The following is a 16,517-nucleotide window of genomic DNA, read 5'->3' on the forward strand; positions in this document are numbered from 1 at the left end:
GTACAACATGGCAACTAATACACACTTATGTTCTCACCCAAGGACATTTTCTTTGCTTTTTTAGAGAGAGAGAGAGGAATGGAGAGAAGAAGGGATAGAGGGAAACATCAATGCGAGAAAAGCATTGACTGGTTTCTTCTACATACCCAGACTGGGGATCTATACCAGGACCAGGAATTGTATGTGTCTGGCCAGGGATGAACCCACAAGTTAGGTATGTGCCCTGACCGGGATTCAACCCTGACCTGCAACATTTTGGTTACAGGCAGACACTCCAACCACTGTACCACACAGGCCAGGGCTATCAATAATCACTTTAAAGTAAATGGATTACATGCTTCAATCAAAAGACATAGGGTAGGTAAATGGAAAATAAAATAAGATCCATATATATGTTGTTTACAAGATATCCACTGGAGAAAATTCTGGGAGCAGCAAGAGATTAGGGGACAGTCACCTACCAAGGAGTTCCCATCAGACTGTCAGCGGATTTCTCAAAAGAGACCTTACAGGCAAGAAGGGGCTGGAAAGAAGTATTCCAAGTCATGGAATCCAAAGACCTACAATCAAGATTGCTCTATCCAGCAAAGCTTTCATTTAGAATGGAAGGGCACATAAAGTGCTTCTCAGATAAGATCAATTCAAGGAGTTCAACATCACCAAGCCCTTATTGTATGAAATGTTAAAGGGACTTACCTAAGAAAAAGAAGATAAAAAATAGGAACAGTGAAAGGACAGCAAACTCACAGTTATTAAGAACCACACCTAAAACAAAAGTAAACTAAGAGGACAGCTAGATCAGGAGTGGAACCATAGAAATGAAGATCGCATGGAGGGTTAGCAACAGGGGAGTGGGAGGAGGAGAAGGGGGGAGAAGGCACAGAAAATAAGTAGCATAGATGGTAGGTAGAAAATAGATAGGGGGGAGGGCAAGAATAGTATGGGAAATATAGAATCTAAAGAACTTGAGACACGTGGTCATAAACTAAAGGGGGGGAATGGTGGGGGAGGGGGTGTGCAAGGTGAAGGGGAATGAAGGGGGGAATAGAACAACTGTAATGGTATAATCAATAAAATATATATTTAAAAAATCTAGGTATAAATTCAACCAAGGAGGTAAAAGATTGGTACTTGGTAAATTATAAGACACTGAAGAAAGAAATTGGAGAAGATAAAAATAAATGGAAGCATATACTATGTTTATGGATAAGATATATTAACACCATTAAAATACCCATGCAACCCAAAGCAATCTACATATTCAACTCAATTCCCTTCAAAATACAAAAGGTTGCTGTCACAAGACGAACAAATAATGCAAAAACTTGTATGGAACCACAGAAGATCCTGGATAGCCACAACAATTTTGATAAAAAAAGAACACAGTTGGAAGTATCATGCTATATGATATCAAACTATACAACAGTGCTATAGTAATCAAAACAGCATGTTACTGGTATAAAAATAGGCACGTTAATGAATGGAACAGAAGAGAGCCCAGAAATGGATCCCCAGCTATGTGGTCAGTTAATATTTGACAAAGGAGGCAAGAACATCCAATGGAGTAAAAACAGCATAGCCAATAAATGCTATTGAGGAAACTAGACAGATACATGAAAAAAAAAAAAGAACACACAAAAAAGAAACTAGAGCATCTTCACACACCACATACAAGAATAAACTCAAAATGGATTAAAGGCTTAAATGCAAGATGCAAAACCAGAAAACTCCTAGAAGAAAACAGACAGTAAAATCTCTGACTTTCTCTTATATATTTTTTTCCTGCTGTATCTCCTTCATTAAGGGAAACAATAGAAAAAATAACAAGTGAGACTACCAGTACATCAAACTGAAGTTTTGTACAGCAAAGGAAACCATCAACAAAACAAAAAGACAGGTTACCCAATGGGAGAACATAATCACTAATGATACATCTGATAAAGCATTAATATCCAAAATTTATAAAGAACTTATACAACTCAAATTCAAAAATCTCAAACAATCCAATTAAAAAATAGCCAGAGAGCCTGAATAGGCACTTCTCCAAAGAAGATGTACAGAGGGCCAATAGACATATGAAAAGATACTTAAAGTCACTAATCATCAGAGAAATGCAAATTAAAACCACAATGAGATATCACCTTGCACCTGTCAGAATGGCTATCATCAATAAATCAACAAGCAAGTGTTGGAGAGGATTATAAAGAAAAGGAACACTTTTGCATTGTTGGTGGGAATGCAGATCAGTACATCCACTATGAAAAACAACATGGAGGTTCCTCAAAAATTTTTAAATGGAACTGCATTATGAACCAGTGATTTCACTTCTGAGTATAGAGTTGAAGAAGCCCAAAACACTGATTCAGAAGAATATATGCATCCCTATGTTCACTGCAGCATTATTCACCATGGCCACAGTATGTAAACAACCCAAGTACCCATTAATAAAATGAGTTGATAAAATGCTGTGGGACATACATACAATAGAATGTTACTTGGCCATAAACAAAATGAAAATTTTACCATTTTCCAACAGTAAGGATGGACCTAGTGGGTATTATGCTAAGTGAATTAAGTCAGTCAGAGAAAGACAAATATGATATGATTTCATTTAAATGTGGACTAAAGAATAAAATAAACAGACACATAGATGTAGAGAACAGACTGATGGTTGCCAGAATGCAGGGGGTTGGGGGACTAGGTGAAATAGGTGAAGAGATTAAGAATTTCAGATTGATAATTATGCAATAGTCATGGAGACATAAAGTTCAGCATAGGGAATATGGACAATAATATTGTAATAACTTGGTATGGTGCCAGGTGGGTACGATAAATATCAGGGGGAGTATTTTTAAAAATATATAATTTTCTAACCACTATGCAGTATATCTTAAAGTAATATAAAATAATATTGAATGTAGCTGCAATGAAAAAATTAAAAAAAAAAAAAAAAGAAATCCTAGTCTGAGGATGCCGAAGATTTCCTCTCATTCCCATTGAGTGTGGTTGGGATGAGGGTAAGGAGCATTTTCCTCCCTTTTTCGTGATGGCTCATTCAGTATTTTCAAAGCGTGTGCACTGTCTTGGATTGAATAGTGTACCCCCCAAATTCATGTACACGTGGAACATGGAGTGTGATCTTCCTTGGAAATAAGGTCTTTCTAGATGCTTACAATTTACAATCATGTTATGCTGGATTAGGATTGGGTCTAAATCTGAAACAATTGATATTCTTTTAAGAAAAGAGGTCTTTGGACTGGACACATAAAAGATGGCCATGTGAAGAGAAAGGTAAAGATTGAAATTTAGTTGTCACAGAACAAGAAATGCCAATGATTACCAGCAACTACAAGAAGCTAGGAGAGAAGCATGGAACAGATTCTCCAAGTCCCTAGAAGGAACCAAACTTGCTTACTTATCTTTTAAAAATATATTTTATTGATTATGCTATTACAGTTGTCCCATTCCCCCCATGTATTTCCCTCCACCCTGCCACCCCCTCCCACCCACATCCTGCCCCCCTTTGTTTTATGTCCATGAGCCATACATAGAAGTTCTTTGGCTTCTACATTTCCTATACTATTCTTACCCTCCCCATGACTATTTTCTACCTACAATTTATGCTACTTATTCTCTGTACCTTTTCTCCCTCTCTCCCCTTCCCACTCCCCTGCTGATAACCCTTCATGTGATCTCCATTTCTGTGGCTCTGCTCCTATTCTAATTGTTTGCTTAGTTTGTTTTTGTTTTTGTTTTAGGTATGGTTGTTAATAACTGTGAGCTTGCTGTCATTTTACTGTTCTTAGTTTTTACCTTCTTTTGATTAGATAAGTCCCTTTAACATTTCATGTAATAAGGGCTTGGTGATGATGAACTCCTTTAACTTGACTTTGTCTGGGAAGCGCTTTATCTGCCCTTCCATTCTAAATGAAAGTTTTGCTGGATAGAGCAATCTTGGATGTAGGTCTTTGGATCTCATGACTTGGAATACTTCTTTCCAGCCCCTTCTTGCCTGTAAGGTCTCTTTTGAGAAATCCGCTGACAGTCTGATGGGAACTCCTTGGTAGGTGACTGTCCCCTTATCTCTTGCTGCTTCTAGGATTCTCTCCTGCATTTTAATTTTGGCTAATGTAATGATGATGTGCCTTGGTGTGTTTCTTCTTGGGTCCAACTTCTTTGAGACTCTCTGAGCTTCCTGGATTTTCTGGAAGTCTATTTCCTTTGCCAGATTGGGGAAGTTCTCCTTTATTATTTGTTCAAATAAGTTTTCCACTTGTTGCTCTTCCTCTTCCCCTTCTGGTACCCCTATAATTTGGATGTTGGAATGGTTAAAGATGTCTTGAAGGTTCCTAAGCCTCTCTTCATTTTTTTGAATTCTTGTTTCTTCATCCTTTTATGTTTGGTTGTTTCTTTCTTCCTTCTGGTCCACTCCATTGATTTGAGCCCCAGTTTTCTTTCCATCACTATTGGTTCCCAGTGCATTTTCCTTCATTTCATTTAGTGTAGCCTTCATTTTTTCATCTAATTCACAACCAAAATGCAACCAGTTTTGTGAGCATCCTGATTACCAGTGTTTTGAAACGTGTATCTGATATGTTGGCTACCTTTTGGTAGCTCAAAAGTAGTAGCTTTGTGGCTTTGATTTGTTCTTCCATTTGAGCCATAATTTTTTGGTCTTGTTGTGCCTGTTACATATGAGGAGCAAAGCCTTAGGTGTTCATCAGGGTGGGGCAACCCATGTTACTGGGTTGTGATGCTGTATGTGGGGATGGGGTCACAATGGTGCTTGCTTCGCTCGTATTTCAATCCCTTCTGTTGCTTTCCATGAGCAAATTGTGTCCTTCTGTTGCTGGTTCCCGGGTTGGGGGCTTGTGTCCCTTCTAGGACCCTGTGGGTATTTCCAACAAACTCTCCTTTGAGGCTGGGAGTCTCTCCCAGCACCTCAGCCCCCACAAGTGATTTCAATTGGTGCTTTTAGGCTTTATTTGCCATTGCTTGGGCCTTAGGTTGGGTCTGTCTTGCTGCCCATTTTTGCCTGGTTTATCCACGTGTGAATGTGCGACTGGGGTCAGCCAACTGCCTTGTGTGCCTCACTGGGTCTGCTCATTTCCTCCCCATGCCCAGGTCTGCCAGCCATAGCTTTTTCCTTCTGAAACCCCTCTCTGCTGGCCTCTGACTGCCCCCCCTTTCCAGTGTGGTTGAATGGTTGTCGAACTTTGGTACAGTTCAATTTGCTGTACTGTTCTGGTTGTGTTTTTGTTTCTAAATCTTTGTTGACCTTAATTTTGTTTGTGCGAGGAGGCACAATGTTTCCACCTATGCCTCTATTTGGGCTGGAAGTTGCTGTAAGAATTTTTAAAACAAGCCAAACCTATTTAGTTAGGGGGCAATGACCCTTTTCCCTTAGATTGTCAAATAAAAAATGACAACAATCAACACAACAATAGCTCTCTGGTATTAATGAACCAAAATTATACATATTTTTTGTCAGATTGGCAAAAAATATTTTTTTGGTGTGCTGTGGAATTTTAGTAGTTTATGTGTGGCATGAGATGATAAAGGTTGAAAATTGCTGCCATATGAAAATGGCATGACCTAGGTGAAGTGGCTCTTCAGCCAAAGCAGTTCCTGAAGGGGGCTGACAGCTTAAGGTTGTCTGTAGCAGCACTCCCAGCAGCTTGGGGGTATACATCCTTCAGTCCTGAAGGGGTTCTGGGAGGCAACATCATGGCTTCCACCACAAGGAATATACTTGTAAGATTGTACTATGTAATTTTGACAGATGTTGCTAAGATCAAAATCTAATATGTACATTTGTACATGATTTTCAATATATACTTCCAATGTAGGAGAGTATCTGTTTTTCATATCCCTGATAACACAGGGCATGGTCAAATTAATAAAAAGTGTAACCTTTTCATAATCTATATTTGATCTTTTACTAATGTATTTGTCCACTTTCCATTTATTTCCAAGTACATATTCATTAAGACCTGGCTCTACAATTTACTGGTTGTTTCAGTTTGTTACAAGGTAAAATAGGAATAATACAGAAGACTTTATAGGGATATTTTGAGAATATAAAGAATGCAAAGCCTCTATTTAAAAATAGCAACCAACTAAAGAATAATCTCCATACCCCACCATTATACACTGATGATTTCCAAATCTATACATTTAGGTCATACTTTCTATTGGCAGGTAAAAATATCCATTTGCTTAATTGTTATTTCTATCTTAATGCTCCACAGGCATTTCAAATTTAACATTTTCCCAACCAAACTCATCCTCTTTCATTCAAAAATTGCCCCTATTCCTTTGTTTACTATTTTACATTAAATTAAAAAAACCTTGAAGTCATCCTGGATTATTCTCTTCCCCTTAATTCCCCGTATTTTATTAATCACCAGATCTTTTTGAATTTGATTCATAAATAATTCTGGTATCTGCCTTTTCATCATAATCAGCACTGCCACTCCATGGTTCAGATTCTAGTATTTTAGGAGAAGAAACACACCAAGGCACATCATCATTACATTAGCCAAGATTAAAATGAAGGAGAGAATCCTAGAAGCAGCGAGATAAGGGGACAGTCACCTACAAAGGACTTCCCATCAGACTGTCAGCGGATTTCTCAAAAGGGACCTTACAGGCAAGAAGGGGCTGGAAAGAAGTATTCCAAGTCATGAAATCCAAAGACCTACAACCAAGATTACTCTATCCAGCAAAACTTTCATTTAGAATGGAAGGACAGATAAAGTGCTTCTCAGATAAGATCAAATTCAAGGAGTTCATCATCACCAAGCCCTTATTATATGAAATGTTAAAGGGACTTATCTAAGAAAAAGAAGATAAAAAAGAGGAACAGTGAAAGGACAGCAAACTCACAGTTATTAACAACCACACCTAAAACAAAAGCAAGCTAAAAGGATAGCTAGATCAGGAGTGGAAACATAGAAATGAAGATCTCAAGGAGGGTTAGCAACAGGGGAGTGGGAGGAGGTGAAGAGGGGAGAAGGTACAAAAAATAAGTAGCATAGACGGTAGGTAGAAAATATATAGGGGACAGGGCAAGAATAGTATAGGAAATATAGAATCTAAAGAACTTGAGACCCGTGGTCATAAACTAAAGGGGGGTAATGGTGGGGGAGGGGGTGTGCAGGGTGGAGGGTAATGAAGTGGGGGAATAGAACAATTGTAATGGCATAATCAATAAAAATAAATAAATAAATTTAAAAAAGAAGTAGATTACAATTTAGTAAGTCAAAACTCTTAACAATTTATTATTCCAACTGGTATATAAAAATAATTTTCTTCTTATTGTATTTAAAATAAAATATTTAAATGCAATAGCTGTTCTACTGTTCTTATCTTCATCCAATCTATCCCTGATAGTGTTGTCAGAAGGATTTTTTTGAATACACAACACTTATTATATTACTCCTTAGCTCAAAAGTTTTCATGGGCTTCCTGTTGCCTACAGAATGATGAAATCTAAAGCTTCTGCTTGATGTATATATATCTTCATAATTTGACCTCTGGTTACCTGTCTAGTCTCTTCTTAGCCATCCCCTACCCCTGCCTTAATCTGCAATATTCAAGCCAGTTGTATTTCTCAGAATATATCCTGTTCTTTAATGGTATACATACATGCCAATTCTACTTGAAATAATTCTTTGCTCCCTACTTCCCAACTTGGCCTCCAAATAAGGTTCTTTAGTTTGTCTCAAACCTACATTCTTTGTGAAGTCTACCCAGAGTCCTCAAGTAGTCCTCCAATATGTACCATTGTCATTGTACCCTCAGCTTATTTTTGTTGGCATGTTTATTTCTTCAGTAGGTTTTAGCTCCTTAATGGAAAAGGATAAATTTTCATGTGATATCTCCAGCATTTATCATAGTGCCTGGAAATAAGAGAAACTCAGATATTTTTCGCTTTACTTCAAGATCTGAGGAAGTTTCAGAGAATCTACTGTTGTGGTAGATAAAACATCCTTCTCCCTCCCCCCTCTAATTGTCCAGTTTTTTGTTTTGTCTTGTTTTTTTATAGAAGCTAGCAGGCAGGTCACTGTTTATTTCCTTACCGCTTCAAGTGGACTTGACCATTCCCTCCTTTGTGTTTTCACTGAATGTAGTAAGTCCCATCCTAGCAGCAATAATGTTTAAGACTGTATCCCAAGCACCTGACATGTTATGCACAAAATAATGAAATGAATTGGTGTTCACTTTGGAGAACGTCACCATTATGCATACACTGTAGAAAAACTTTACAATCCAAGTGATTTTTTTTTTTAAACACTGCATCCTCCAAGCTCTTTAATTGTCCTCAGACAGAGAACCCAAGCTTAGCTATGGAGACCTCAAATGCTGAGACCATGACTAGAAGGCCAGGAAAAGGATGATTGGCTGCAGGGCTGAGAAGTTACACGTTCTTCTCAGACCGATGCTAGAACTAGGAAACAGCTGAATGTTCAGTTTTTGAAATAGGGTTTTTGCATCGTCAAGAAAAAGATTAACCTATCAGGAAGAACTCAGCACTTTCAATTACCAATCAAGAGCGGGAAAGAAGCCAAAGCCTGGGGAATACCCACACACTAACAAAGCTGTCATTCTGTAGTCTCCGCCAATGAGCGGTTGGATAGGGGGCGGGGCAACAGGCGGACCAATTGCCACAAAAAATCTGCAGTACAACTGCCCTAACCACAGTCCTCGCTTCTTAAACCATATCCCTAACCTCTCAAACCACTGGCACAAACTCCAGGATAAGGCGTTTGTTAAATCATCGCTCGGGGACGGTTATAGTGAAGTCCCTTCCTCATACTAAAACAAGGGCTTTTCACCAGCTCCCACGGACTCACAGAAAGAACTGCAACTTTGCGCTTTCTACCTTCACAGGAACTGGCAGTCCAGCTTTACCTGAGGGGGCGGGACGGCCAGAGTGCGCAAGCGTGCATGCTTTGTTAGGGGCGAGGCCGTAGCAGCTCAATGCAACTTGGGAGGTGTATTTCTTCTACTAGAAAAACTAACGTGCTCCTGGCGCTGCTAGAACTACATTTACCAAGAGCCTCTGCGACCTCAGGGCGGGAGGACTGGTTTGTTAATGAGCTCGAGAAAGCCGAGGTGCGGCCCACCAGGTTCCAAAACAAGGAAATGAAGGGGGGAGGCGGGACTGGGGTTGTCTGCGGGAGCTGCTGCCTTCCCCGCCGCGGAGGAGAGGAGGAGGAGGTGGAGGAGGTGGCTGCCGCGACCGCCGAGGAGTCCCTTGCTGAAGGCAGACCGCGAGGCAGCGGGCGGCGCGCGCGCGCGTGCCCGACAAGCGGCTGTTGGAGAAGTGGAGCGGCGGTCGCCGGGGGGAGGAGGAGGAGGGACTGAGCGGCAGCCCCCGCGTCCCGGTGCCTCTATGGGGGAAGCAGACAATGGATTATGATTTCAAGGCGAAGCTGGCGGCGGAGCGGGAGCGGGTGGAGGATTTGTTTGAGTACGAAGGGTGCAAAGTGGGACGCGGCACCTACGGGCACGTCTACAAGGCGAGGCGGAAAGATGGGTAAGAGCAGGGGTGGGGGAGTAGGCTTGCTCGGGTCCTCGCCCTGCCCGCCACCGGGCGGGATGGGTGGGTCAGAACCCGGCCGGGCCGTGCCAGGGGGGGCGAGGCGGAGATGGTCGCAGCGCTGCGTCCCGGGGCAGACTCTTCGGGACGCGGGTTCCGCCTGTCCCCCGCGCGGCCCCGTCGCGCCCCTGGAACTCTCGCGGCGCAGCTTAATCGGGGGGCGTCGGTCCACTCCCGGAGGAAGCTCTCCGCCTGCATGGAGCTAGCGGCGGGACGTGAGTTGGGACCTTGGTTAGAAGTGGAGTTGTGGGGTCTGGTCTCCTGGGGAGATGCGGAGCGCTGGGAGAGCTCCGCCGAGGAGTTGTCGCTCTGGCCCTGGGCTTGTGACGGTTGTTGTGGAACTTCCAATGGGCTGAGCTCCTCCCGGGGGCGGTGGTTTGAAACCTCGAGGAGGAGCCCGTCGGACCGCTGAGCGCCAGTCTCAGCCTCACGGGTGTGACCCTCTGGGACCCTCCGCCCTTGGGACCTGTCTGCCCGTTCGCCCCTCAGAGCAGTCTCATCCGTCCCTTTCGTGTACCCGGTGATTTCTTGAGTCCTCCCCTGATCTTGCTTCCTGACATTCTGAGTTCCACATCTTCCTTCGAATATAGGACTGCCTGAGAGATTAACCGCATTTTGCCCACAGAATGTAAGAGTTCGTCTAGTTCTCTGGTAACTCATTTTCCCCTACGTTGGGTATTCTTAAGTCCTTCACTCCATTCTTTGCCCAATGACTGTGTGCTGGGGCTTACTGAGCGCCTAGGTTATCCACAACGGAATGCGGAATGATACAGATCTGGGCCCGAACCTTTGTTTTCCTGGTTGTTCAGGGAGAACCAGAGGAGTCCTAGGAGGCCTATTAGGAAGCCCTTACCGATTGTTCTGCTAGGAGAAGGCTGAAAGGATAATGTATTGAGAACACCGCTCCGTCATCCCGTAGGGTTTACAGGCTTGCACTGCAGGACAGGTGGAACCAGCTCCCTGCCTGCGAGGGGTAGGTTTAAACCAATCATCTCATCACTGCCCATCCTGGCAGGAAATCCCCTCCCCCAGAGTGAGGGCTGCTAGGAACATCTACCTGCCCCCCTTAGACTTTAAAGCTGGTCAAACTATATAGCAGAGAATTTTTAGGATCTTAGCGGAACCTTTGTGAATAAACTGAATGTCAGTAACAATGACATTAGTAAGTTTGAAGTATTGCTTATCGTTCTTAGCATCCTGTTGTAATTGATATGGTTGACTTACAAATTCTGGGACCGAAGTAAGTAGTGTGTATGTGTCCTGATTTCATACAGGAGATGAAAAAGCACACTTTATAAATTGCTTTACCATAAAACGTGAAAATTACAAGATACTATACAATTGTAAATAAATTTTTTTTGTTATGGTTGAGCGAGCCCCATAGTATTCAGTTCTTACTAAACTTTTTAGAAATTCTTTCAGTTAATTGTCAAGTGTCCTTGAATGAATATTTTGGAATGTGAGGTACTGCGATTAAGTTGTGTCAATATTTTGTTTTAGGATTATCCACTCGTTATACTAGTGTTCCTGTGGGACTCTAGTATATTTATCTTAATCAGATAAATTTGGGGAAAGCACATCTAATATTCTTAATTGGACATTGGCGTTGCAATGCAAATCAGATGTGCTTTTTTTTTCCATACTCTTCATGCTACCTTTGTACTCACGCTAATATATGAACTTGATCTGGAATTTTAATGTATTTTGATTTTTTTTGTAAAATAGGCAACTTTTGAAAAAAGTTGAAAGTTCTGCTTTTGAATTATATTTGAATAACACGGGCTGGAACAAAAACCAGATAATTTAATTCTTACTTCTGTTCGTTCTTTTAAAATATTTTCCCCTCTAATAATAAAGTTCCTGATCTGAATACACTTCCTTCTTGAGTGAAATTTGTTTGACTAGAATTAAGAAAAGTTCTCTAGTAAGTTTGTGCATATTCCAAATATTATGCTTTAAAGAAAACTTTTAGGATCTGAAAGCATTAGTTTTCAATCACTATATTACATGGAAAATCAAAGTAAAGGTTTTTTTTTTTTAATCTTGCACCAAAGGTCTAGTTGAGATTTAAGACTAAACATCCACATCTCTTGTGACTTGTAGCAGGATTAGTTTGATACTCATTGATAACAGCAATTTGAAAGAAAAAAAATGTTTAGAGATGGTTCTAAACTGCTATACGGATTTGCATAACAAAGGATTTTACACTCTGATCATGGTAAATACAGCTTAGCTCTTTCCAGAATTTATTTTGGTTAACTCAGAAAAATGTATAACTCTATTTCAAGGAGCAAGAAAAATCACAAGGGTACCTTGAAGGGAAATTGTTCCAGTGTAAGTGTAGTGTAATATACCACATAACCAAGAAATTGTTCAGGGCTTTAGAACAAATACTGGTAGAAGTAATGTAGCATAAAACATGACTAGAAAACCCTCTACTTATAGTTTAATTTGCAATTTACAAAACTTTAGACTGTTATTTCCTTTGAAATATATAACTTAGGCTATATTAATTATGCTATATAAAATAAGAACGGACTGGAAAATGCACATCTGGTTTTTACTTTAAATGTTATTTATTTCATCTTTTTGTTATGAAGGAAGAGAGTCTTGAACCAACTATCCTTTAAAAAAATTAGGCTCAAGTTATTCTTGAAGATAAACGTAAGTTAGACTATTTCTGCACTTTTTAGTATGAGAAGAATTTGTAATACAGTTTTCCTTTCAACATTAGTAAAAAGTCACGCATACCAGTTTATGGTTACAAATCTCAATACATTACTTATCAAGATTGAAACATTTTTTCATTTTGATTAATAAAGGAATATTGTTAAAAAGTTCTTTGTCAGCATAAGATACAGACAAACATGATTCTATAGGCCAGTGTTATGTCTGAAAACTTGTACCCAACAAAACTACTATTCAACTTTGCTGACATTCGTTTAGTCTTCTGAACCATTCCAATAAAAGAATGCTCCTTTTTGGAGATGATTTTGAAATCATTACTTAAAATGATTTTGATTACTTAGTAATTGAAAGTGAAATGGCTGACAGAGAAGTCAGAGTTTCAGTTTTGCCTTAGGGTTTCGGATGAGTAGGTGACTATATGTCCTAGTGTATATCATGAAATCTTTCACAAATATAGTAGGTAAATAATAGATACAATAGTGTTTGTCAGTTTTTGATGGATTTTTCACATTTGGTTGGTGGTTAAATAAAGAGATGGTTGTATTTGCATCCTTTTTGGAGACCTCCTAAAGATTAAAATGTATCAGTATGATCATAGCTTTTTAGAACTTTCAAGGGTTTTAGGTCATATAGTCCTAATTCCTCTTTTTCACAAATAAGAAAACCAAAGCCTTTAGAACACAGGTGGCAAACACAAGGCCCTTTACTTTGTTTTATCTGGCCCTGCATCTTGTTTCTACCTGGCGGCAGCACTAAGCTTCTTGCCCCTAGTTAAGGAGTACTTATATTTATACAAAAAATTACATTCGGCCCTTTGAAGGCAACTGTGAGGCTGATGTGGCCCCCTGTGAAAATGAGTTTGATCCCCTGCTTTAGAAGTGAATTGTCATGCCCACAGTCTCACAGCAAAGATAAGCCTGAAATCCAGATCTAATGCCGAGTTACCGTATTTCTAATGTCTTTTCCATGCTAATACTACGGAAGGAAAACTGAAAAGGCCTTAGTTTTGACAGTCTTACTGAATAGGCTTTTTCCATGTAAAGAATAGATCTATACCAAAAAATATGGAAAAGGGAAGATGATTACATATGAAGGACATAATTCAAACCCAAGTAGGTTTGAATAATGAGGCCAATGAATTCTACCACATGTAGGTGCTCTCTACCTGGTTTCTCTTCATCTTCACTGCCATTACTTGTGGCCATCTTCTGATTTGCACAGCTGTTTGGTCTCAGTCTTCCCTCACTGCTGTCCCAGGGCAAAGTTGCTGCCAGTGTTATTTTCCTACAAAATAAAATCAATCATGTCATATCTCTTACTGGGAAAACTGCATTCTCTTTGGCTCATGTAATCACATCTGATCTGAATTCCTTGGTTTGGCATGTGGAAGTCATGGCATTCAGCTTCTCAAGTCATTAGTCTTTACAGTCTTCAAGTCAAGTCTTTACCTGTGTTCAAGCCATATGCTTCATAGCATTGACCTCATATTTTTTAGGACTTGGCTAAGTCCTTTTCATGTCTAATTATCTTTTTTCTGCATTCAAATTAGAATGGTGTTGCTCTGCCATTCCTCTCCTTTTCCACTTCTCACCCCTGTAGACCTGGCAAACTTCTGCATATACTTCGATACCCAATTCAAGTAGCTTTGCTTCCAGAAGTCTTCCTTTATTCACTCAGTATACTCATTAGATGTGCTTCTGTCCCTTTTTGTTCTTTTGTGTGTAGTATCACTATAAGTGATATTAATCTGCCCCTTAAACTATTAGCTATGAATGCGTGATTATCATTCTCTTTCTTGTGCCTTGTACAGGGTTGGGCATATAATGCACACTCAAAATTTGTATTTCATTAAAAAAATGTCCTAACTTGGTAAATGTGCTTCACTGATATTTTTAGTAGTTGTTTTTGAAAGCCTGAACTATAATGATGTTTCATAAGGTAAGTGAAATGTAAATATTTCTATAGCACTAACTAGGTCTAGTGTAATTTTTCTAATAAATATGCTTTTTAAGACAGTCAAAACATTTCTTATAGATTGGTGAAGAATATAGGTGAATTTTTTTGAATTATGAAGCTTTTTCTTTTGTTTTGTTTTTGTCTTTCAGGCCAGCATTCAAACATTTAAGGACTTTTTTGATATCATGGATATATGTTAAAAGATTAAGTATCTTTAGCACTTAGCAAATCAAGTAGACATTGGTTTATATTTAATTGGTTCTTCATTTATGCAGTGCAAGCCTTCAAAACTTTATTTTGAGGCCCAAGGGAAATGTTCTTTTCAATGAAATCAAGCAGTTGTTGACAAACTTTTTCTGTAAAGAGACACAGATACCACATGTTTTAGGCTTTGTGGGCCATACTGCCTCGGTTGTGATTACTCGAATCTGCTGTTGCAGTGCCAAAGTATCCACAGATAATATGTAAACAAATATATTAGAATGGCCGTGTTTTGTGCGTTGTGCTTTATTTACAAGAACAGGTGGTGGGCTGTAGTGTGCCAACCCTTAGACTAGAGCAGTGATGTCCAGTAGAACTTCCTGCAATGATGAAAAAGGTAGCCTGTAGCCACATGTGCCTCAAGAAACTTGATTAGTGTGCCTGAGGAACTGGCCAGTGCTATAACACTGGACTGCACAGTTTTAGAGTTGTTGGAATGAGTGGCTTAGCAGCACGTAATTCTCAGATCCATGAAGTGACCTTTTAATAAAAATGTATACGTGACAGTGTGGACAAATAGGAAAGATGTTCATGTCTTTTCTTTCAAGTTCTAGGTGAAATTTTGAGGATGAAATAGTTTGCTAAAGCAAACCAGTATTAGAACTGAAAAACTCAATTTGTGACTGGAAGCAAGGATATTTGATTACTTTTTCAAAAAAGTATTTTGTAAAAAAACACAAGGGAATGTGTGTTTACTAGGTAATAAGTGTATGTGCATAAAAAGATAAAAATACAATGTCAGCCTTCCCTTTGCCACCTTTTTCCCTTTCTAGAAGCAACTATTCTTGGTTTCCTTTTTGGAGAAATTTTCTTGGGGATTGTGTGTTTAATGGTAAATGGTAGTACACTTTTTTCTCTATATTTTTAACCTTAATTATAACTTGAAGATTATTATATATATATATATATATATATTATTATTATATATTATTATTATTATTATATATATATATATAATGTACTGAGATGCCTAGTTCCTTTTAATCATTTCATTGTATTCCATTGAATTTATTTATCCTTCTTGATGGAAGTTTAGGCTATTTCCAGTCTTTTGCTAGTACTGACACTGCAGTAAATATTCTAGTAGGTACAATATAGCTGTAAATTAAATTCCTAGAAGCTGCTAATCTTTGGAAGTAATGGCTGAAATGATTTGTTAATATGGTATGTATGAAATATAAATTTCTGAAGACTAGAGAGGGAGCTGAGAATAAGGAAGAGAAATATTACAGCTTTAAAAATAATTGTTAATACTTAAGAATGAGCTATAATCATTAGTTTGCAATAGGAAGTGCACATTACTGATTTAGCAGCGTGAGAAAGGCATATCTCCAAGTTTTATGTAGGAAAAAAGGAGACAGGCTTATGGGAAGGTTTTTGATGAATTGATAATTTTTACTTCAATGTAGTATATTTTCGAACTGGATATGCTAGATTAAAAAATTAATGTCATGTTTAATTGTGTTTTAGTTTTGAAAATGCTCCAGTAGTGCAGTGAAGGTTAAGTGTCAATGTAGAAGACTTAGGCAGTCCATTAGAATTTGAAATTTCCTTGGTGGTTAAACAATTAGAGTCAGAATATTTGGCTAAGGTGTTTTTAAAGATCAACTTGTTCCTTATCTTGTTATGCTGTGACTGTGTAATGTTAGTGTTGTTTTTGGATGCCAACACAAAGGAACTTGTTTTTCAGAGAGCTTTTGAATATTTTGAAGAACCAGCATGACCGTGTCTTTAAAAACAGGTAGTTTTTTTGAACTAGAACCATAAAGAGGTAGCCGACAAAGCTATTGAAAGATTTTTTGACCATTTATAAATAGCTGATGGTCCAACAGTTCCTGTAATAGCTGTTTTGAGCACGCATTGTGTAGGATAAAAGAGAGTCTCAAGAGAGATGACAGGATGTAATTCAGGATACAAGTATGCAGCAGTAGTTTTTATTGAGCGTTTGAGTTCTTATCCAGAAGTCAGCAATGGACCAAGGAGAAATAAAAACCTGTGAAGTCCT

The 16,517-nt window shown here is 39.0% G+C and overlaps 1 protein-coding gene across 3 annotated transcripts in view; it reads left to right on the forward strand.

Annotated features, from left to right (window-relative positions):
• Positions 1-9,166: 9,166 nt before the first annotated feature.
• The window catches only part of CDK19 (cyclin dependent kinase 19), a 150,927-nt gene continuing 143,576 nt past the window's right edge, over positions 9,167-16,517 (forward strand). The window contains exon 1 of one of the 3 annotated variants that reach the window (XM_053664768.1): positions 9,167-9,544. In XM_053664768.1, coding sequence (XP_053520743.1) covers positions 9,417-9,544 — 128 coding nt within the window. In that variant the 5' untranslated portion in view covers positions 9,167-9,416. The remainder of the gene's footprint in view (positions 9,545-16,517) is intronic. The other 2 variants (XM_037158974.2, XM_053664769.1) reach the window with 2 other exon arrangements.

Source organism: Artibeus jamaicensis, unplaced genomic scaffold (genome assembly GCF_021234435.1).
Source record: "Artibeus jamaicensis isolate MK-2021 breed Jamaican fruit bat unplaced genomic scaffold, CSHL_Jam_final contig_387, whole genome shotgun sequence".
In the NCBI taxonomy this organism is placed as follows: domain Eukaryota; kingdom Metazoa; phylum Chordata; class Mammalia; order Chiroptera; family Phyllostomidae; genus Artibeus; species Artibeus jamaicensis.